General features: G+C 38.7%; 1 protein-coding gene across 2 annotated transcripts in view; it reads left to right on the forward strand.

The window, feature by feature from the left end:
* Nucleotides 1-19,395, forward strand: part of hspa12a (heat shock protein 12A) — a 78,659-nt gene extending 59,264 nt beyond the window's left edge. The window contains exons 8-12 of one of the 2 annotated variants that reach the window (XM_052027818.1): nt 6,850-6,936; nt 7,969-8,073; nt 12,895-13,153; nt 14,718-14,821; nt 17,882-19,395. In XM_052027818.1, the coding sequence (XP_051883778.1) occupies nt 6,850-6,936; nt 7,969-8,073; nt 12,895-13,153; nt 14,718-14,821; nt 17,882-18,519 (1,193 nt within the window). In that variant the 3' untranslated portion in view covers nt 18,520-19,395. The remainder of the gene's footprint in view (nt 1-6,849; nt 6,937-7,968; nt 8,074-12,894; nt 13,154-14,717; nt 14,822-17,881) is intronic. The other variant, XM_052027819.1, reaches the window with a different exon arrangement.
* The last annotated feature ends 3,041 nt before the right edge of the window (nt 19,396-22,436 follow it).

Here is a 22,436-nt window from a genome sequence, read left to right on the forward strand (position 1 = left end):
TGCTTCTAATTAGCAGGCCATTACTTGGTTAGACTTGTCCTTTCAGTGCTGTTTCAGTTCCCGGACTGTTTACTGCTGCTTTGTATATGGCTGCTTTGAGGGAATTGGTGCTGCCCTTCACTCACTATCTGATTCACTGTGTAGGGCTGACATCCTGAAATTTATTTCACTAACCTAAAGTAAAACAGCCTGCATACCTCCCCAATTAATAGCTCACTATTTGTGAAGGAATTACCAAATTAAGGTGTTTCTATTTTTGTTTGAATTTTCTGTGATTATCATTTCCAAATTTATTATTGAATCATTTTCAGGCAAGTTCCACTGATCCACAGCAAAAGTACAAGCATTTAATGAAATTGTGGTGCATTGGCTATGGTGGCAATTAGCCATGCAGTAAATATTGTTTGATATCTTATCTTCCTAAGTTGCAAGCTTTTTAATGTATATTTTATAGCATGTGCATGGTCAGAGTTTAACTTTAAAGGAAATGTAATCTTGTTTTAAATATGTAAATATTTTCTGCCTACAAATATAGTAATATGTCTCTTAAGGTATCTTACAAGTATTGTTTCTTTTTTAAAGCTTATAAACTCTTCTAGACATTAAAGGAACATTGTCTTCATGAAAGCGGCTTGTTATTTGAAATATCACAAAATAATGGGCTGTGATTTTCATTGGGGTGACATTTTATTCAAATGCCATGCAAGTCTTTAATGCAATTTATGCCTGTACAGTAAAACTCCGATAATCGACGAACTAATTTTTTTAGAAATCCTGATGGTTCGGCATCTGGCTCACACATGTCCAGAGTGGGAGTCAATATGCAGCTGGGGCCAGGGTCAAGACAGTGGACTGAGCGTAGGTCCAGAGTTGGACTGTATGTCGGGTACATGGCCAGGGCTGAGTTCAGGAACATGAATACGTTTATAGCCACAGCTAGGGTCTGGAGTATCTGCAAGTCCAGCCCCGCCAAAATCCAGAGGGTGCAAGATGAAAGGAGTTTTACTGTACATTCTGTTTTGAACAGCAAATGAGGAAACAGTTTTTCATAAAGATAGTGGTCCCAAAAATCTATGGCTCTTCTTGTATATTCTTCCCCTCCAACCCCCACCCCTCCAACAACCTCTTCCAGCTGGTATGGCTGAAAAATGCACAGAAGTCAGATGTGGTGGGTCTTGGCTTTTCAAAAAAGGTTTCCATGATGTTTTAAAGGATACCATACCATGCCACAAATGTAAAAGAGAAAGGGAGACATGGCTGTGGGTAGAAAGTGTTCCGGTGATTGTCAGTGGGTAACAGAAAATGGTTGGTAGAACAACATCTGGTCAGACCAGGTGTATCTCCCATCAACCAACACTTTTGGGATGACACCAGGACTCATATCAGTTTTACTGAGTTAATTCAATATGAATTTTTATTCTTCTAGTGACATGGGGGCTGTCAGTGGCAGACTACAGAGGAAACTACATCCAAATCCTAAAAGGTCCATCAAGGGAAAAAAAAGAATCCAATAATTTCTGGCATTGCTAAGTCATTGATTTTTGGATCCAGCCTTTAGAGATTTCATTTGTCTATTGTACAGTATTCACATTCAGTGAATAATTCCAAGTTATATACATGAATTCCTTGGAACAAAAGAATACTGCTCAGTTCCCAATAGCCTTGGACTAAATTAAAATGAATGTGACCCTGTTAAATTTTAATTTGGATAGACAAATGCTTCTGTTGTCCTGCATGCTTTGTTATTTGTGTTTGTCAAAGCATCCTGAAAATGTTTCATTCATTGCTTAAAACATTTATCAACAAAGCAAATTCTTGCAAATAGTCAATGTTAAAAGCCCAATAAGATAATTCTGACAAAAGCCCCAACTAATATATTTAGGATTTACACTGAAAGAATAAATCACAGATAAAATAATTCTACACGAATCAGATTAATTGAAAATTATCAAATGCAGGACCTTCTGTGTCAATAGAAGAAAAGGTTTGTAATACTTTTAATAAGTCGGATAATTCATTTGTAAAGCTATGTTATATTTTGCATGGACTTCTTTGATTTGAAGAATTAGTTTTTTGTTATAAATAACACAGTAGTCCACTGGATCTACAATGGGATTGTGCATCCACATTTTGCATGCTGGAGATTTGCCTTGTTCATGTTATTCTGAAGCAAGAGACTATGAGACTCAAAAAATGGGATTTTATTTCCAAATGTACAAGTATTGGTTGCATCTATTGCCAGCCAAAAAAACAGCACAGTAAATTATTAGTCAATGGGTTAATCCATCCCAAAGGTCCACCTTCAATTTGTTTCATTTCAATGAACAGCTATCCAGAACCATAGGGATTGAGACTGAAAGTTGCAACAAAATTTCCCGTGGAAAAATGAGGGCTATCTTAGGTCACGCATCTTCTGATTAGGAAGTGGTCCAGTAGGACACATTCTACATTTTTGACTACCCAAAGAAGATAAATAATCAACTAATCAGTTTAAAATTCTATTTATTTATATTTCTTCATGTGTCAACTAACATATTTTCTCTAAATGCTCTCTGTACAATAACATTTACAGATTATGGGTAGAAGTGGCCATCTCCCAGTGTTTCCTTGCATCATGGAATATTTTAGGATGATTGACACCTGTTTGAGTAGCACTCTCTTCAGTATTTGCATTAAATGGGGGAGCAAACCTCCGAGATGCCCAAAACCTGGTGCATCCTTGACCATTTATTAAAATCCATACTGATCATTCATTATAATTTTGAAATTAATTACAAAATCTGATGGTCTCTGCTAAACACGCCCTCAGATGGATACAGATGTTAAAATGGAGATTGCATAATTTAGCCCATGATGCTATAACTTTCCAAGGATCACTGCAGGAACAAACATGTGGTATTGCTCAATAACTGACTTGCACAGTGTACAGCAGAGAGACTCTCATGATCAAAGATCCAAATTAAAGTGAAAGGGAAACATTTTGAGGTTTAAAGAAAGAATCCCATTTTAGCTTGGTGTTAAATCTATACTTAGAAAGTAATAACGATTACTTAACGAATAAAAGAATGTATCCCTTTCAAGATTAATTCATTAGAGTAGAAGAGATTACAGGGCAATTTGATCTGTACTTAAAATGCAGTCAGATTGGACGAAGTAAACAGGACATTGCTTTCATTGGTTGAGAAATCCTGAATAGGTTATTTGTGTTCTCTTTTATCTCATGCACTAATCTTTCCCCAAACTCTTTCTTTGCTCTTCTTGCAGTATTGTCAATTTTGTTCTGTAGCTAACATTTATTATTAATCTTTACCTATCTTGTTTTAATGATTTGAAATTTGGCTGTCCTTTTGTCCTAATGAGACTATGCCGTGTTTGTATCTGAACAATCTCTTTGAAGACTGGCCTTTGTTCATTTGCAGTTTTCCTGGCCAATTTTTATTTCTATTCTATCTGTGCCAGAACCCTTTTCAAATCACTGAAATTGGCTCTCCACTTTGGGTATTTTCAGCTTGAATTTTCCTCTTTCTCTTTCTACAAAGACATTAAACCTAATTACATGATGATTGCCATCAGTCAGATATTGTCCACTTGTAACACATGTTATTCACCCTATTTCACTCACCTGAACTAGTCCCAGTACCTCTTACTTTCTTATCAAAATGTCTAGAATAGTTTAAGAGCTTTAGGACTCAGAGCAGAATATTCTTTTTTGCCATAGAGGCTGGAATGCATTACTAAGATTAATAATCAGAGCAAACATGATATCAACTTTCAAGAATAGGTTAGGTATAAGATGGAAGTGCATAGAGCAGTATAAAGGGAAATAGGAATTAAATTGACACTGTTTATGTGAGGGAATAAATGAAGGTGTACTATTTGGTCTTGATAAGCTGTTTCTCAATTGTGTTGTGATTTCTTTGCAATTGTCTGACTAAAGACAAGGCCTTTCATTCCTTGAGTTTGTCCTTGGCTGACAGGACAAAGTAAGAGAAAGAATGTGAACAAAACAGTAAACTAGCACACATTAAGTAATTTGGATGACTCTTTGAAAAACTGGAATAAGAATAAAAAAAACACTAATGCAATACTGCAATTGCTTTAAACTCAGGCCAAATTTGTCCACTCAAATTATAACCAGAGAGCAGGTTAACTTGGTCATTTACTGAAGTAATTCAGTGAAGCGTTTTCTAGTCTCAAAGTTTGATCTTTATGCAAAGCTAATATTATTCTTCCACCAAATTTATCCATGGATACAGTGCAAGGTGACATCAATAAACGAGTTATATTGCTGACTGTGGATCACTGCAGTCCATACTGAGATTAACAACAGAGGAGAAACTCTGAGGTGCACTTAATTCTGCCTTGGCATTAAAACTCTAATCCCATATTCATAAATTGTTTTCTGTGGATTTATTTTTCAATGAGGAATGAAAAGTCCTGCTTCAAAATATTTTGGGAAAGAAGAGTCCATGAACTAAAATATTCTTGGTGTTAAACATACATAATAGCATGTGAATTGTTTGCCTGAATACAAATTGTGCTAAAATTATAAGCATCACTTTATGACATCATACTCCTGAGGTTGTGGAATGGAAGCTTGACCATTATGAACACATGGTGGATATTCAGCCATGGATGCATAACATTTTTTCATGCTTAAAGGATAGAAATTTTTATATGCCAATGGCTGAATTTCCATTATGTGCCCAGTGGGTGAATCTCCTCACCAGGAGAGTATAATTAAGTAGTGATTCCTTTTTATTGGATTCCTTAAGTGCATGTGAACTTGATTTTAGCCTGTAGATTAATAATTATTTTGGTTTGCTTGTGGTGATTTGAACTTTTCATTTTAATTCAACTCATCTGACAGTAAGATCAAGCAGTTGCCAATTTTCTTCAAATTTAATGCAAAATCTCTTTCCCTTCATGTGATTTCAAGGTCCATTGAAGAGGGTGTTCATAGATTTGATCTTCAGTCTCAGGAAGAACAAAAGGGAGTAGGGAAAGTTAATTGCAGTGTAACTTGGATGGGGAAAAGAAACGACTATGACCAACTCTTGATAGTTCTTTTTTAAATTAATTCATGGCTGACACCAGCATCCAATTCCCCTGCCTAATTGCTCTTGAGCAGGTGGTGGTGAGCTGCCTTCTTGAACCACATCAGTCTATGTGGTGAAAGTACTCCCACAGGATGGTTTGGTAGGAAGTTCCAGGATTAAGACCCAGGGATAATGAGACATATTTCCAAGTCCGATTAACGTGTGAAGTTACAGGTGGTGGTGCTCCCAAATGTCTGCTGCCCTTGCCCTTCTAGGTGATGGAGATGATGAGTTTGGGAGATTCTATTGAAGAAGCCTTAGTGAGTGGCCCTTGCTCTATAAAGAGGTTGCAGATGTATGTGAACATTGAAGACAGAACCAGGTCCTTTGATGCCCCCATTCCCATTCTCAGAAAACTTACTGATTCTAACCAGACTCAGACATAAAGTTAGGGGAAGAAAAGGTTGTTCAATGCTAATGCAGGTAAGATCTTAACCCAATGTACGTTTGTATTTTCAGAGTAAAATTGGATCAAATAGAAGAACGTGATAATATAATACCTCAGTGTGCCCTCAGAATGCCCAATTGCACTAATGTCTTGAGATTTCTTGATGAGAGATAGTAGCTAAAGTAGTTAACAGCCATCATCATCATGATAACATCCATAAGAAATATTACAGATTCATTTCTTCATCATTATGTTCTGTTTTTTTTTATCTGCATGCTGCATTTTACTGTTGCTACTTCTCTATTTCTTGCAGCCAGGAAGGTTTTGTTGAATACAGTACCTGTACGTGGTTTTCACAGTAGAATTAGTCCGAACTAAATAAAATCTTTCTCTAGGCAATTCCCATAAAATTCAAAACTTGTGTAGTTCTAGTCATTCCCTTTTAGCTACAAAATTAAGCCAAGCAAAAAAGGAGAAAATAATAACCATTTATTTTATTAATTGTGCTTTGCTGAGACAAGATCATATCTCTATGTGACCCAGATTATAGAAACAAACTAAAACCAAGGCCAGGTCTTTCAGCACTTTGAATAGAAACAACACTTAAATTCTCCAGCACAATTAATGTAAATAAATTAGGCCCTTCAAAAGTAATGCAAGCCAAGCTGTTTTTCAAGGAAGCTAATTTATGTCAGTAGTGCATTAGTTTGCATATTTGCATATAAATACTTTGTGTTCTTTAATGAGGTAAATGTTAAGTCAGTTATTTTCCAATTTCACAAGATAAGTGTAACCTGACCGAGAAAATTAAACACAATTGTATGACAAACTGAATCCTTGAGGATAGTAAAGATATATTTTTGATTGAATCATTTAGAATATGGCAGAATTTCTTTCCATACTTTAAATTAGTTTAAGAAAAATAAATTTTAGGGGAGGAAATTATCTTATTGTATTATTTTTCTTAAATGTCAACCTTAAATAAACATAGAAGCTACTGCATGTATTAGGTAAAACCCATCAGATTTTATGACATTCCTTGGCCCACTATTTTTTCTAATTCACTTAAACTAAACAACTCACTCCATTAAAATAGTTGGAAAGGAATTTCATATACGTATAGCTTGTGTTTTGATATTTAGAGCCATTATTACAAACATGAAAACTCACATCCCGTGGCTTCCTTAACACCATTCAAAAGTTTACCAGCTGAAAAAAATCCATGCAATCCCAGCTTCCTTATTTCATTAAATGCCTACATTCTAATCAAACCCTTCTTACGTAACTAAATTGTTGGAGGTTGACAACAGTTCTGTTTCTTTCTGTATTACGCTCAGTTATTTTCTCTCTATTAACAACTAGCTAAAGAATACACACGCCGTAATCGACAGAGTCGCACCTTTTTGGTGGAAAATGTCATAGGAGAAATCTGGTCAGAATTGGAGCAAGGTAGTGTCTTCTTTCCTGCCATTCTTGGCTCTTGCTGATTTTCATGTTGCCGGCAATGGTGCTGTTTTTGTTTAATGCTGCATATTCTGTTTCCGTGATACATTGTGATACAAATCACAGAAGGAAGAGAGGTCAAAGATAAAGGGCTGCCATCACTTCACTGCAATGTGTAACTGGCTTCACATGGTTGTGCTGCTTTTGCACCTTGCTTCACTGCATCTCTTTCATTTATCTTTAACAATTTTAATTCCTTAAATGAAAGTTCACATTTCCACAATAACTTTTTAGAAATTAGTTTAAAATGGTTTCCACACCATATATTTTTGTCATAAAATTTAATAATTAATATGCCGTAATACTGTAATATTTTACATACCTAATATGTTTTATACAATAGCTTCCATTAAGTACATAGAGCTTCTTTAGTTAACTACAAATGTTTCTGTAAATATTTGTGTGCTGAGTTACAGCCTCTGCCAGAAGTACATACAGGAAGAAAAGGCAAAAGCACAATTTAGATAATATGGCACGCTTAAATTAATTGCCATTAATACTGTGAATAGTAATGCAAAGGGACTTGAATTTTGGCTGTGTGTGTTTTAAGTTGTGTTTACAACAGATTCCTTTCTGAGCTCTTAACAAGATTGCAATTTAAATAATGCTGGCAGGAATTTGGCAAGAAGTCACTAACCTATGTACTAAATGCAATGTGGAGGTATTTGAACCTTTATGATTCTTAAGGATCAGTGCAGAACTGGGTGACTCTTTAGTGCAAGAAAATGGCTATTTAATTTGTAATAATTTAAAATACAAAATGGCAAGCTTGTGTGGTCTTTCTGAACAATTACATTTAAAGAATTTTTGTTGAAAGGCAATGCACAGTTAAACTCTAGTTTGAAATAAGCAGATACAGAACTACAATGTGCATTTAAAAGGCCATGTGTGAACAATTTAGTAATGTTGTTACATTGCACATGCATTGACAAATTGAAATTATTGTGAAGTCTTTTATGAGTGTGTTTGTTTTGTTAGGTGATCGCTATCTTGTGGTGGATTGCGGAGGAGGTACTGTGGATCTCACTGTCCATGAGGTTAAACTACCCGAAGGACACCTGAAAGAACTCTATAAAGCTTCAGGTAAAAGCATTGCTATTTGGTGTTACATAATGTTCTGCATATGAAAGAGAAACATTGCAATTGCTCAGGTAAAGCCCAACACAGGGAAATTTTAGTCGAGCTTTTTATACCTACTCTTGATGTGTCCTGGTTATAATGAAAGCTTAGTTTGTATTTTGAAACATTTTCAGATCATGCTGATTCCCACTTGTATCCTTGGAGGTGAATTTGTTAAAGGTTCTTCCAAAACAGTGCTGTAACATTGGTGGAACATCTGCAGAAGGTTAATGTTTCTACAGGGGTTCTATGTATCCACCTGCCAAAATTAATCTCCTGGAAGCTTACTTCCACTCTGCTGAGTACTCTGACCTCAGACAAGGCGACAGTAGTAAGAGTGGTGGTTTTGGCAACCAAAACAATTTTACTAGTGACATTTCACTAAGGTATGGCTCTGCATTTGCCAACCAGTGAATCCCTACCAAACAATGCAACGTGTGAATAAAGAAAAAGAGAATGCACTGAGCTCAGTGCAGCCACTGCTGAGGCTCTGTAAGGAAGGACCACAGTATAGAGTCCTGCCTCACTGGACATTGAAGGACTGGGGCCTGAGCAACAACCTGTCAAGCGCTCCATGGATGCATTTTTTAAGGAGGAAACAAGAGTGGCATTGGCCCCTTGTAAGAGAGTGTATGGAAATGATGGTATAACTAATGTAGAGAAAGACACATCCCAACTGTATATATTATTTAATAAAATGCGCTTTTGGAAAAAAAAGATTAAATTCATCCATAAGGACCACATAAACTTCCCAAAATCTGTAAAGGCTCATGCCTGATGAGTGGCATCTTAGGTATGGCACTGGACAACTACTAACACTGGGGTCAGTCCTCCAGGAAAGGACAAGGAGATTATTTGGGGGGGAAAGGAATAGAAGGGAACCTTTTCTCATTTTTAAGGATCTAGGACACCAGTGCCTTGGAAAAATGGGATTGCTGCTCTTCGTATCCTATTCCCATGAACATTCAGATCACCACCTGGAAACAATTTTGGGATTCCTCTGGGCAACATTGGTGTGCAGTGGAACCAAGTGTAAGGTGCACTAATCTGTTGTCTTAAAAGGTGACTGCCCCAAATTTGGAAAAGGAACATTGTTATGGAACAATTTTTGTGGGGCCAGAGGAACTTCCAAAAACTGAGCAGCCTCAATTCTCCACCTTCTCATCGAGTTATTGTCTGCTATCAACACATACCCGACCACTAACCTCATCCTCCTTCCCTCCCCCACCCCCAACTGCGACTCCTCAACCCATAACATTGGGGCGTCGGCTGTCCACTTCCATCCATGGGTGCTGCCTGGCCTGCTGAGTTCCTCTAGCGCTTTGTTTGTTTGTTGCTCTCAGTTAGATCGTGGTAGCCCTACGTCTCAGCTCCATATAAAGTAAAATGGCAAATGCTAGAAATGCTCTTGGTCAACTTGCACTCTACACTTGGTTCCACTGCACACCAACGTTGCCCAGAGGAATCCCAAATTTGTTTCCAGGTGGTGATTTGAGTGTTGGTGGGAATAGGGTACGAAGAGCAGCAATCCCATTTTTCCAAGGCACTGGTGTCCTAGATCCTTACAAATGAGTAAAAATTCCTTTCCATTCCTTCCCGACCGCTCCCCCCACCCAAAATAATCTGCTGGATGAGTTGAGCTGAAGGGCCTTTTTCTGTGCTGTATTACTCTATGACTCTATGATTTGATGAGGCTGTAAAGGAGTTGCTGAACATTCTACTCTCTCTTGAGCAGTAAGCTGACTGCTAACTGTGTGTTCAGTTTCCCAATAAAGACCCAGCTGTGAAAATTAGCTCAGTGGCTTGTTACCAGTGATAGGCACATGCTGTCCACAACTGGCCTGATATGCTCCCAAACCAAATGCCATTTCCTGAACCCTTGCTCTCAGCAAGTGCCTTGACCAAATTTGAGATGAACAGAAGTCCTATTTTGATTGATGGGTTTAGCCAGAAAAATAAGTGATGAGCCATGCTATTTACTGAACAAATGGTTGTTTCTGACCCGCCTGTGTTTGGAACAAAACAACAATGGAGAAGCACCTTTGCCTGTATCAATTGGTTTACATTATGATTTGAAGGAGTAAATTGTCTAGGTTACCCATGGGATCCTTAAATCCAACAGCAGAGAGAAATGTAAGCCATTCACCATCAGGACCAGAAATGTATTCTGTAGAAAAGTATTCAAAGTGTAATTATGTTGTTTCAGAAGCCTTAAAGTGATTATTAAGAGGGCTTTTAGTAAACAGTGCTGAAGTAATAGTCATGGCTAAGAAATTCAAACCCACAGTGATGTGTTTTGCAGCACTATTTCCAGAGTGCAACAGGATTGCAATGATTTCTTTGCTAAATTGTGCCAATCCAGAAATTTAACTGGGCACTTCCAGACATGAATCTGGCTTGTGCCAGAGATGTGATTTCCACAGATATACATGGATTTAGGTAATTCTTCATCCTCCCTTAGTGTTGTGTCTGGGAAATTAGGACACATTGTTCTGAGGTGACCTGTGAATGGCCATTCTTGTGACCCCCATGTTTTAATTGTGTTGCTTCCTGAACAGGTCCCAACCCATTGGCTGTAAACCCCACACAGGCAGCTTCCCTTACTTCCCTGCTCTTATTTGGGCCCCTCACTATAACAGGACCAACAATCACCCACTAATCTCACTCTCCAATTTACCCCCTCACTTGACTTTGGTCCTGACTCCTCAATCACATGCTGACTCTGACTTCCAACTCCTTGCATCCTCTGAGCTCTGCTCCCACTATTTCCCGTTCACCCCTGACTTTAAACTCAACATCAAAATCGCCCTCCAAAACCCCTAATTGCCCTTGACTGGTCATGACCACTCCTACTGCAACCCCTCTCAAGCTCCTGATCACTGCTAAGCTCTGGGCTCCATCTTTCTGATCACCAACCAAGGTCCTAACTCGACTTCCGTCCCTCTGACTCCACCTCTGACTGAAGGCCTAAACCAACCCTCTTCTCGACCAAAACTCCTGAAGACCAAATGAAGCCCTGACATAATCCTCACACCCAACTGTAGCCGTCTCTTCCCTCTTACGGCAGACCCAGCCCCAGTTCTGGATGTGCCTGAGACTTTCCCTTTGTGTGCTCCACAATGGTGAGGGAATGTGTACAGAGGCATGTCAATAGTGCCTGACACCTTGGGCCTCGAGTGCTGCTGAATTTTACTGCAGTGTCCCACTGACTGCAATCGTCATTGCAACGTTGCACACGGATCGTCCATCCTGCTTCACTCAGCACCAATGCATTTCTGGGCCCATTAAATCAGAGCAAATATTTGTATCATAGCATTGATCTATTTCCAAGACACAATTAGGATTTTAATCCTGTCCACTTCATTGTGTTGTTATAAGCTTCTCTTCCTTCTTGACCTGTCAACAACTTTTGACAAGGATGGCCTCCCCATTCTCCTCCACTAGATGACTTCTAGCCTTTGCCTGGTCCCATTCTTATCCCATTATGCTTAGACAACTGCTTGCAATGGTTTTGCTTTTGTGCATCTGGAATTGCCCCAAAGATTTTTCTTCACACCATCCTGTTTCTCCTTCACAAACTGTCCCTTGGTATTCTCACTTAAAAACATGTTGAATTTTATATGAATGATGATGACATCCAGCACTAACTTACCACCACCTGCTTAGACCACTCTGACCACCAATTTATCATAACGTGTCCGACATCCAGAACAGAGTCAGAAGATATTTCATCTAACCAAATATTGGAAAGAATGAATCCATTGTCTTTGTACCCACCATAACCCCTAAATCCAGACCATCAACTCCATCCCTTTGTCCAGCCATTCACAGTCATGCCCTCTTTGACCATGATCACATCTCCTGTTCCAATTGCACTTCTGCACCATTGCACATCTTTGACACAGCCTCAACTCATTTTCTGCTGATACCCTCGTCCATGATTTTTCGACTTGACCATTTCAATGCATTCCTGACCAACCTGTCCATTTCCCACTCTCCATAAACTTGAGCTCAACCTGCAGTCTGCAGTGCAGTGTTTACATCACAACTCACACAGTTCATCCATTGGTCCCTGAAGTTACTGGGCTACATTGGTTCCTGATCTAACAATGTGTCAATTTTGCTATTCTCATCTTTGTTTTCAAAACTTGCCATGGCTTTGCCCCACCTTACCCTTAACCCTATGACCTTCTGAGATTTCTGCATGCCTACGTCTGATTTCTCATGCTTTCCTTCTATAGTTGCTCTGCCATTGGCAGCCTGCCTTCAATTGATACACCCGTCGTCGTATCTCCTTAAGTGACTTTGTATAAAAACTCTGATAGTCTGCTGTCCCATTGTTCAGAAATCCTGGTGGTTTGGCAACGGGTTCACCGAGATCTGTCTCCTGGGCTCCTTTGAAAGACACCAGGGCCCTGTTTCCCTTACTGCCTTTAAACTCACTGGGAGACTATTCCCCACACTCGCTTTAAAGGCACTCTGCTCTCTGAACTCCTATTTAACACACAGGGGCCTCATTTCCCATGCTCCCTTCAAACTCACTCAGTTGTGTTTCCCACGCTCCCTTTATACTCACCAGATTCACTTGAAACCTTTTTGTACTGCTGTCTTTAAAAAAACAAAGTGAATTACAAGTATGTTGGGGCATTAATCAGAGTAATATCCAATAGTTCGGAAAATCTGCCAACGTTGCATCACTAAAGTTCCCAAGATGCCAGATTATTGAAGTTTTACTATTGATGCAAGTTGTTGATCTTGTTGTTGACCCACTGTTTTCAATTCCAGGTGGTCCTTATGGTTCCATAGGAGTGGACTTTGAATTTGAAAAGCTTCTCTGTAAAATTTTTGGGGAGGATTTTATCGAACAATTTAAAATTAAACGCCCAGCAGCCTGGGTGGATTTGATGATAGCATTCGAGTCACGCAAAAGAGCTGCTGCTCCAGGAAGAACTAATCCACTAAACATCAACTTGCCTTTCTCATTTATCGATTACTATAAGAAGTTCCGAGGTCACAGTGTGGAACATGCCCTTAGAAAAAGCAGGTGAGAATTGACAGAAGTATTTAATACTTAAATTTGTATAGAGTTGGTTTGTTTTGTAAGTACCTCAGCATCCATCAGTTTTCCCCTTCAGGTCTTCTTAGGCAGTCTGTTGGTACTGAGGATAATTTACTTCCATTCTCATTTAGTGGGCTCTGAGGATGACGAGGCAAATGCAGGATTTGCAATCTATTCTGGTGATAACCAGCAGGGTGGATGGGTGAGTAGTTTCTGTGATTGGTCCATTCCTTCTGCCACTAACTCAGGAGCTCTGTAAGCTTCTGATGGATGGCTTCAAGGTTCTCATTGTGATCCTGCATGATCCTTCTCCATTTGGAACAGTCATGGGTCAGAGATTCCCAGGAATCAGTGGGGAGTTTCATTTCATCAAGGAGGCTTTGAGTACATACTTGAAACTTTTCCTCTGCAATCTCTTCCCATGGTAGAGCTTGAAGGAGAATGTCTGTTTCAGTGATGCAAAGTAGTATGTGTAAGTTAGATGATGCATGGCTATATTCACGAATCAGCAATCTAACTAGTGATGTGATAAATCCCAATCTCTAACACCAATTTAATTGTTATTTGCACTTTTATTTATAGTATTATTCAGACTGTCTGTATGAATTTCTGTTTTTTTTTAAATTCTCTTTTATTAGTTTTCACTTTCTATGTCTTTAATGAAGCCCCAAGCTAATTGGGACTGAAATTCCATGAGTTTCTTTAAGTAAGAAGACCCAAGTTAATCCCACTAAATTCTGTGACATAGTGAGGAATTTGGATGGGAGGGTCATTGGATCCTTCATATAGCAGGAGGAAGCAGTGGAAATTTCTTCTTTTAAGAGAAAATTGAATAAATCTTTAAAATGGAGAAAGGCTGAAGTCTACAAGAGCAATGGGGCAATGGGATTATCTTTGGATTGCTCGAACAATGAAATTGCAAGGACATAATGGATTGAATGATCTCTTTCTGCTTTCTATGGTTAGATCTCATTAATAACCACTTCTATAACGCCCTTAAATGCTATATGCCACTTACTGAAAATAAAATTTATTGGGATTACCTCTTCCTCCTACAACTGAATGGCACATTGCTTTGTTACAATCTTTGGAAGCTATTGTCAGCAATCATAACTCTTGATGCCGTGTACTAACATTCTAACTGATGAAGAACAAGACTAACCCCAGTCTGCTTCAATATATTTAGCCTCATGCCTCCCAAGATTGTTATCTTAAAAGATGAGAAGTCCATGTCCAGGCCAAGCAAACACCTGTGGTTTGCGAAATTTATGATTCACCCTCTGCTTTGACTAAGAACACTGGAGTACAGGAGCAGAGGCTAGAGAGAGTCTTTTGCTCGGACTGTTTAGCACATTAGTGCGTATTACTCCCAATCCAATAAGATAGCAACAGGCGAGATGGCCCTTCTTACCTTCCCGTAATCTTTTTTGCTGTCAAAGTTCTCTTCTAGTTCACAAAGAATTGGAACATAGCAACTGGGGAATGGGTTAAGATGCTTTCATCCTCATACTGCTCACTCTCTCAATGGCTATTCTAATTACTCCGACAGTGTGAATTTTGTAAAGTGGTCATCCCAAGGGATGCTAAGGATGAACCCAGATGCAATGAACGCTTTGTTTAAGCCCACAGTTGATCATATTGTCCAACATCTACGTAAGTACAATGTTATTTTTGGGCTAAAAGTTATTAGATGTGATTAAATTTTGATTAAGTTAGTTAACAGAGCAATTTATGCATGCAAATACGTGAGAGCAAGTGTTGGCTTTTTAACCTCTTAAACCTGTTCTGCCGGTCAATGAGCATGTGACATAACCTCATATACCCACCTTTTCCCCATATCCCTCGATATCATTAGTGAATAATAATCTTTCAATCACATATTAGATTTAAACTTAACAATTGACCGATCATTGATTGTCATTTGGGGAAGAATTGCAAAATTTCACTATCCTCAGTGCGTAGATGCGTTTCCCAAAAAGTCGAACTATAGTTCTTCAATCATGCTTCTTTGGCTTCCCAACTAAGGAAGTTTTTTTCTCTCCATTTAATCTATCAGTTGCCCTTAATATCATGAAGTTCAATCAAGTTGCCCTCTAACCTTCTAACTTCAATGTTTTCTTATTTGGGCATCACTGACAAAGCCAGCATTTTTTACCTGTTACCAATTGCCCATGAGGTGTTGAACTACCTTCGTGAACTGTGGCAGTCCTTCCGCTGAAGGTACTCCCACAGTGCAGTTGGGTAAGGAGTTCCAAGATTAAGACTCAATTGCTATGAAGGATCAGTGATATACTCCAAGTCAAGGTGGTGTGCAACTTGGACTGACCTCTAGAATTCAACTCTTTGATCCTTTATTGGATCAAAACTGTGATGAGCCGAGTGGTCTTGGCAAATCATGCATCAGTGTTCATCAATGTTATTGATGAGCATGTTTGACAACAGCTTCTAATATTTTGCTGATGATTGAGAGTTAACTAATTGGGCAGTAATTAGCTGGATTGGATCTCTCCCAATTTTTGTGAAAGGAACATGCCTAGGCAATTTTCCACATCGTTGGGCAGATGCCAATGTTGTAACTGGACTGAAACATCTTAGCTAGTTCTGGTCTTCGGTACTGCAACTGGGATGTTGTCTAATCCCATAGCCTTTGCTGTATTCAGTTCTCTCAGCGGCTTCAGCTGATATCCTTGCTCCAGAGATCATTTTCCAAGCCCAATATTTCATGCCCAGAGCTTTAGCTATGATCCAGCCAGGACTTTGTAAAGGTGGAATATAAATTTTATCCCAGTAACCTTACTTAGCCAGCATTCCAGGGCAGGCATGGTAGTGTAGTGGTTAGCATAACGCTTTTACAGTGCCAGCAACTCGGGTTCAATTCTGGCCACTGTCTATAAGGAGTTTGTAAGTTCTCCCCATGTCTGCATGGGTTTCCTCCAGGTGCTCCCGTTTCTTCCCACATTCCAAAGACGTACGGGTTAGAAAGTTGTGGGCATGCTATGTTGGCGCCAGAAGTGCAGCGACACTTGCGGGCTGCCCCAGAACATTCTACGCAAAAGATGCATTTCACTGTGTGTTTCGATGTACATGTGACTAATAAAGATATCTTATCTTATCTTATCCATTAGCCATTTTGATTATCTTCTGTACCTGTTTTGGACATTTTAATGATCAATGTGCATGGTCACACAAATGCATATAGCTTATGAACTAACTAACACAGACAAAGTCCTTTTATCTAATTGGTAAAGGTTTAGAGACATGAAAATGCATCACCATTATCATTTAAATATCAGTCGCACAGTGGTATCCAATTTTGATATCACTGAATGGAAATCATATCATCCATGTACGGCTTGTCATCATGAAGTTCTCTGGATAAGGGAGCAATAATGTGCAAAGCATGATACATGGTAGATTTCATCTGTCAGCAGAGACAGTACGGGCAGTGACCGATGGAGACATGTCTCTGCCCTGCCTGGTTTTTCTCTCCACATTGATCCCCTACCACCCATTTTCCAATTGGTGATGAAAATTTTAAATTTACCTCTAAGTCCCTAAAATGTAAACATTGTAGGCTATTATAGAAACTGTATAGCTGTGTTACAGCCTACATGTTTCTAATATTCACAAGAATTTGAAGAAATTCCAGTCTCTCCCCCTTCCAAAATGATTTTTCTCATTAGTCATTTTCAATGCCCTTGAGAAAGACACAAATGGTCTTAAATCTCCAGTCAGTGTTCATATTACATTACAGGCTTGCCAAGAAGGTTCAACTCTAATACAATGCGTGCATATTTGTGTTATCTATCAAAATAATAACCAGTATTTAATCTAATACACTTTGCAACTAGAGATACATGTTCAACGTATGGATATAGGTTCAACAGACTTCTGCAGGGAAAGAAAGATGTGAGAGACCCACTATAAATACTCAACCCTGACCTTTGTCTTACAAATGATTACTGACCTTTGTGTGCATGTTACAGCATTTCCTGTTTATATGCGGGAATAACAGAGCAGCTTCATTCCAGTGGGACATTCCAAAACAGGATGATGTATAGTAAAATACATTTAAAGTTTTATCCAGAAATGTAAGAAATTCATTTTAACTCATTATTATGTTTTGAGATTTATCCTAAAACATTTGATGTATTCACAACAAAAAATGTTTTCATAAGCAGACCAACACTGCACTCACAACTTGCTTTTTCTGAGATAGCTTCATGAAACATGTCATACATGTCACAACTAAATGTAAGGTCATTCATATCAAACAATGTCTTGTATTTTAGAGGTGATAATATTGAAATATTAAATTTTCCCTTCAAAGATTCCCTTCAATCAATGAGGGGTAATTAGTTTGTCTATTCCACTGGTTCTGTAGCTTCACATGCATTAATATTTCATAGGGTGAATTTCTTTCTCACTGAGTAATCTTTGACCTAATTAATCTCCAGGCAATGGAACCAACAAAGACCAGGCAAATCCTCAGTGAATGAATGAATAAATCTAATCAATTATATGTATTATCTTCAGATCCATTACAGAGACAAAGGCATTCCTTTACAAATCCATTTGGCCAAAACCAATTTATTAATCATGTTTGCCTTTCTTATCTAAGGTCAAATGAAAATGTAATGCAGAAATCTGAATACAGAAGCTCAACTGTATTTAATGAGGAAGTATTTCTGATGCATCACTTTTTTTCTCCAGTTAATCTCTTCCAGAAGCCTGAGGTTTCAGGTTTAAAGTTCCTGTTCTTGGTGGGTGGATTCGCTGAGTCTCCTTTACTTCAGCAGGCCATTCAGTCCAACCTTGCCGACAAGTGCCGTGTCATAATTCCTCATGATGTGGGACTCACTATTCTAAAAGGCGCAGTGCTTTTTGGGTTGGACCCCACTATCATTAAAGTGCGGCGTTCACCACTGACCTATGGAGTTGGGGTATTAAATCGATTCGTGGAAGGCAAGCACCCCACTGAGAAGTTGCTGGTTAAAGATGGCACTCGCTGGTGTACTGACGTGTTTGACAAGTTCATCACAGCTGACCAGTCTGTGGCCCTTGGCGAGACTGTCAAACGCAGTTATACCCCAGCAAAGCCATCCCAAATGATTATAGTGATCAATATTTACTGTTCAGAAAATGATAATGTTAACTTCATCACTGATGCCAGTGTGAAGAAATGTGGCACTCTTCGGCTTGACCTGACAGGAACTGATTGTCCATCACTGCCAACACGAAGAGAGATTCAAACTTTAATGCAATTTGGAGATACTGAGATAAAAGCAATGGCTGTTGACATTACCACTTCCAAATGTGTCAAAGCTGGCATTGATTTCCTCAATTACTAAAATGTCACAGTCACCCAAAAGCTCTTGTGCCCTAATTCAGAATTATTGATTATGTCTAAAACTGGAAATCATCATTATAGCTCAGATTGGGAGTTCACTGTAAACAAAGTCTAACAATGCCAATCATTTCACCATGCCACTGGAATGCCAAGAAATCTTACCCTAAATGCCACATGTATGCAGAAAGGTGATCAAGTATATCTATACTTACTCAATGTAAATTAAGTTTGCTCTGATTTTAAAGAATAAAAAGGAGAAATGGCATAAAGTTGCCTGGAGAATGCTACTATATATCACAGCCTGCTTGATAGTACTTACTTCCTTATTATATACTGTGCTGAAATGAAGCACAGATATGGCCATGCAGTAACTTAATACATATTGCACTTATTCTGTTGTCAATTTAGATGGACAAAAACTAGAATGTTCAGGATTTTTTCCCAAATAACCAAACCAATGTTTATTTTTATTTTTTGTATATACAGTACAATATTTAAAGCATTGTACATACTTTTATTTCAAGTATTAAAAGTATAAATGTAAAATATTTGATTTTGTTACATTTATTGTCACAACACTGAGTTGCAAAGAAAGAAAATGGTGGATGTCTGATTTGTAATTGCAGCTTTATGCTTCATGTATAATCACATGTATCCTTCAACTTTTGAACCGAAGATGTTAATCTCTCCTTAATATTCTTCCTTACATTGGCTTGATTTGATAAATGCATCATTTTTTCAACTGTGGACAAAATTATCAATTAATATTAGTACAAAATGCTGAATTCCATAAACACTACCAAATGTAATGCACCAGTGATTGCCTTGTCCCTTGGCACTTCCTGATGTAAACACAATTAAAGTAACACATTCCTGACACCGATTGTTGACTTTATTGAATAATATTTACTCTTTTGGGCAGTAATTGTTTTCTAGGGTACCTCAACTAAATGGCTCTTCATCTGTGATCCAAGAAATTGGGATGGTTTTTATTGGTTGACATTGGGATTGACAGGATGGCAACAGTTCTCCTTAATTATTGATAGTGATCCCTGTTCAGGTGATGCTGTGTCATTGTGCTTACTATTTTGAAATTGTCTGAGAAAGTCAATCTTACAGTTCTTCTCTGAAGTTCAACAGCACCATCATCTGGAAGGTTAGGTACTCAACAGCTGAACTTCCTGGAAAATAGAAAACATATATAATAGTAATAATCAATCTTCCCATCAATATCTTTATTTCAAATTTATATTTACTATGGTTGTTCCGCATATAGTGAGTTTGATCTGGCCATTATCAAAAGTCAGCCATTAATACTTTTTCAAAGGCGCTAAAGTACTTCATATTGAATGAGTATGAAGAGAAAGAAGATTGACACACATTTTTTCCTAAATAATAAATTCCAAAAATGTTTCAAGATTTGATTTTAATCTCTCTTACTACCTCTTTCTACTTGTTTTAATGATTCCTTTGTACAAGCTTCAGGTGCAGTAATATTATTTGTTAGTCCCTGTTATATAGACAAAAGCTCTTAATTTTTATACAGCAAGCTTACTACAAGAAGTCACTAACATTCCTGGCCATAAATTAATTCAATATCAATGCCAATAACAATTTTCTAAGCCATTTCAAAAGCATAGTCAGATTAAGTTGATATTCTAGCAAAGTATGGGCTTTGGACCAAGAGCTTCTAAAGGAGGCATTAATAAGGCATGAGATTGTGATGATATGGTTAGAAAGGGAATTCCCGAGTCTAGCAACTAGTGTCCCAAAGGTAGGACCAACAACAGTTCAAAGAAGGGAATGGTAAGTGCATTGGGGTACAGAGTTGGAGATAAAAACCTAGGCTGACATAACGATACGGTACTGAGGGATAGCTGCAATCAAGGATGCTGTCTCTCCGATACATCACTAAACTGAATTCTGTATGTCTTCTCAGGTAGATGAGGGAGACACATGGTATCAGACAAAGGCACAAGGGATCTGAGGCATGTTGGTGACCTGGATCTCAAATCGGCTGGGTGATAGGATACTGGTAGATGGATGTTTTTCTGACTGGAAATCTGTAATGTGGTGTGCTGTAGGGATCAGTGCTGGGACCTTTGTTGCTTGTAATTTATATAAGTGACTTGGATGAGATTGGAGAGGGTATGATTAGTAAGTCTGCAGATGACACAAATTGGTGGAGTCGTAGATAATGAAGAAGGTTGTTTACAGATAGAGTGGGACATAGATCAGCCAGAAAGTTGCACTGGGATAGGAAAACAGAAGAAGGATTTGGGCCTAATGCAGGCAAATAGGATTAGCGAAGAAGGGCATCATGGTCGGCATGGATGAGGTGGGCCTTAAGGGCCTGTTTCTGTGCTGTACGTTTCTATGATTCTATGAAGAGATAAAAACTATCCCTCCCATCTAAGTTCATACTTATCTCTCAATAAACAATAATTACTTGATCAATATCTCACCGCAGATTTTGAGAGAGCTTGCTATGCACGTTGTTATTGTGTTTCCTATCTTACAGAGTGACTTATGTCAAAAATTCTTCATTGCTTGTAAAAATTCTTAAGACACCCTGAGGTCATAAAAAGCACACTATCCATATCTACAAATCTTTCTTTCATCAAAGAGATATTGCAAGAATGCAGGGGGTTAAATTTATTTATTTATTTTTTTAACAGCGTGGTAACAGGTCCTTCCGGCCCAACCAGTCTGCGCCGCCCATTTTAAACCCAAATTAACCTACCCGTACGTCTGCAATGTGGGAGGAAACCGGAGCACCCGGAGGAAACCCACGCAGACACAGGAGAACGTACAAACTCCTTACAGACAGCGACGGGAATCAAACCCCAATCGCTGGCGCTGTAATACCGTCGCACTAGCCGATACGATGGGAGATGCAGTGGATTTGAATACAAGTGTCAGACATTTAACTCTGAGACGTCGTGGATCAGTGAGCACAGAGCATCATGTTATTGGGACTTGGTGTGGCTTACAATAGAGGCAAGAAAGTTTTGGATGAACTCAAGTTTGAGGAGAATGGAAGGTACACAAGAGTTGGGGTAATTGAATCTGGAGATAATAAAAGCATTGTTGAGGTCTTCAGCAAAGAGCCTGAAGCAAAGGTGAAAGTGGGCATCTGTGTTGAAGAAGATGTCTATACAATTGAGCTTCACAATTTATAACCTCTACCATGTACAGAGAAGAGAACATGCACTTGAGGTTTTTATTGTGTTGAAAGGTTTCCTTAGATTTAAGGCAGTATTGAATAGGCTCATGTCAAATTGAACCTTAAAGTTTCTTTTGAACACTTTTTTGACAAAATGCATCATGAAGTTCAGCCCATATGTTATGCCAAACATTATGTCTAGAAATTAGAGTTTATCCATCTTTTTGTACACCCACTCCACATTCCTGAAAATATTCGCAAAACTGGGCAAAAGCACATCAAACCTGTACTGTGGCATTTTGCACAATTCACATGCTCAGACCAGACCACAGAGTTCCTTTTGGGATCCCCATCCTTACAGCTGCCACACCATTGCTATGTTGATCACTGGAAGTGAGTCAGCACTTAAAGAACTCTCCCCAAGGCGACCGTAGAATGGCAGCAGAAAGGGTAAATGTAGAGTCATAGGGTAATACAGCAGGGAAACAGGCCCTTCAGCCCAGCTTGTCCATGCTGACCAAGATGCACATCTAGGCTATTCCCATTTGCCCGTATTTGGCCTATACCCCTCTAAACCTTTCCTATCCATGTACCTGTTCAAATTTCTTTTCAATGTTGTTCCCCAGTGTTTCTGGGACCTGACACCCTCCTTGCATTACAATGAACTGACCCAATTTACTCCCGTGATCTGGATGGATCCAAGGGCATGCAGCTCTCTGTACCTTTCTTTTAAAAAGGCTGTGATCAATTAA

This window comes from Pristis pectinata, chromosome 12, assembly GCF_009764475.1.
Source record: "Pristis pectinata isolate sPriPec2 chromosome 12, sPriPec2.1.pri, whole genome shotgun sequence".
Lineage (NCBI taxonomy): Eukaryota > Metazoa > Chordata > Chondrichthyes > Rhinopristiformes > Pristidae > Pristis > Pristis pectinata.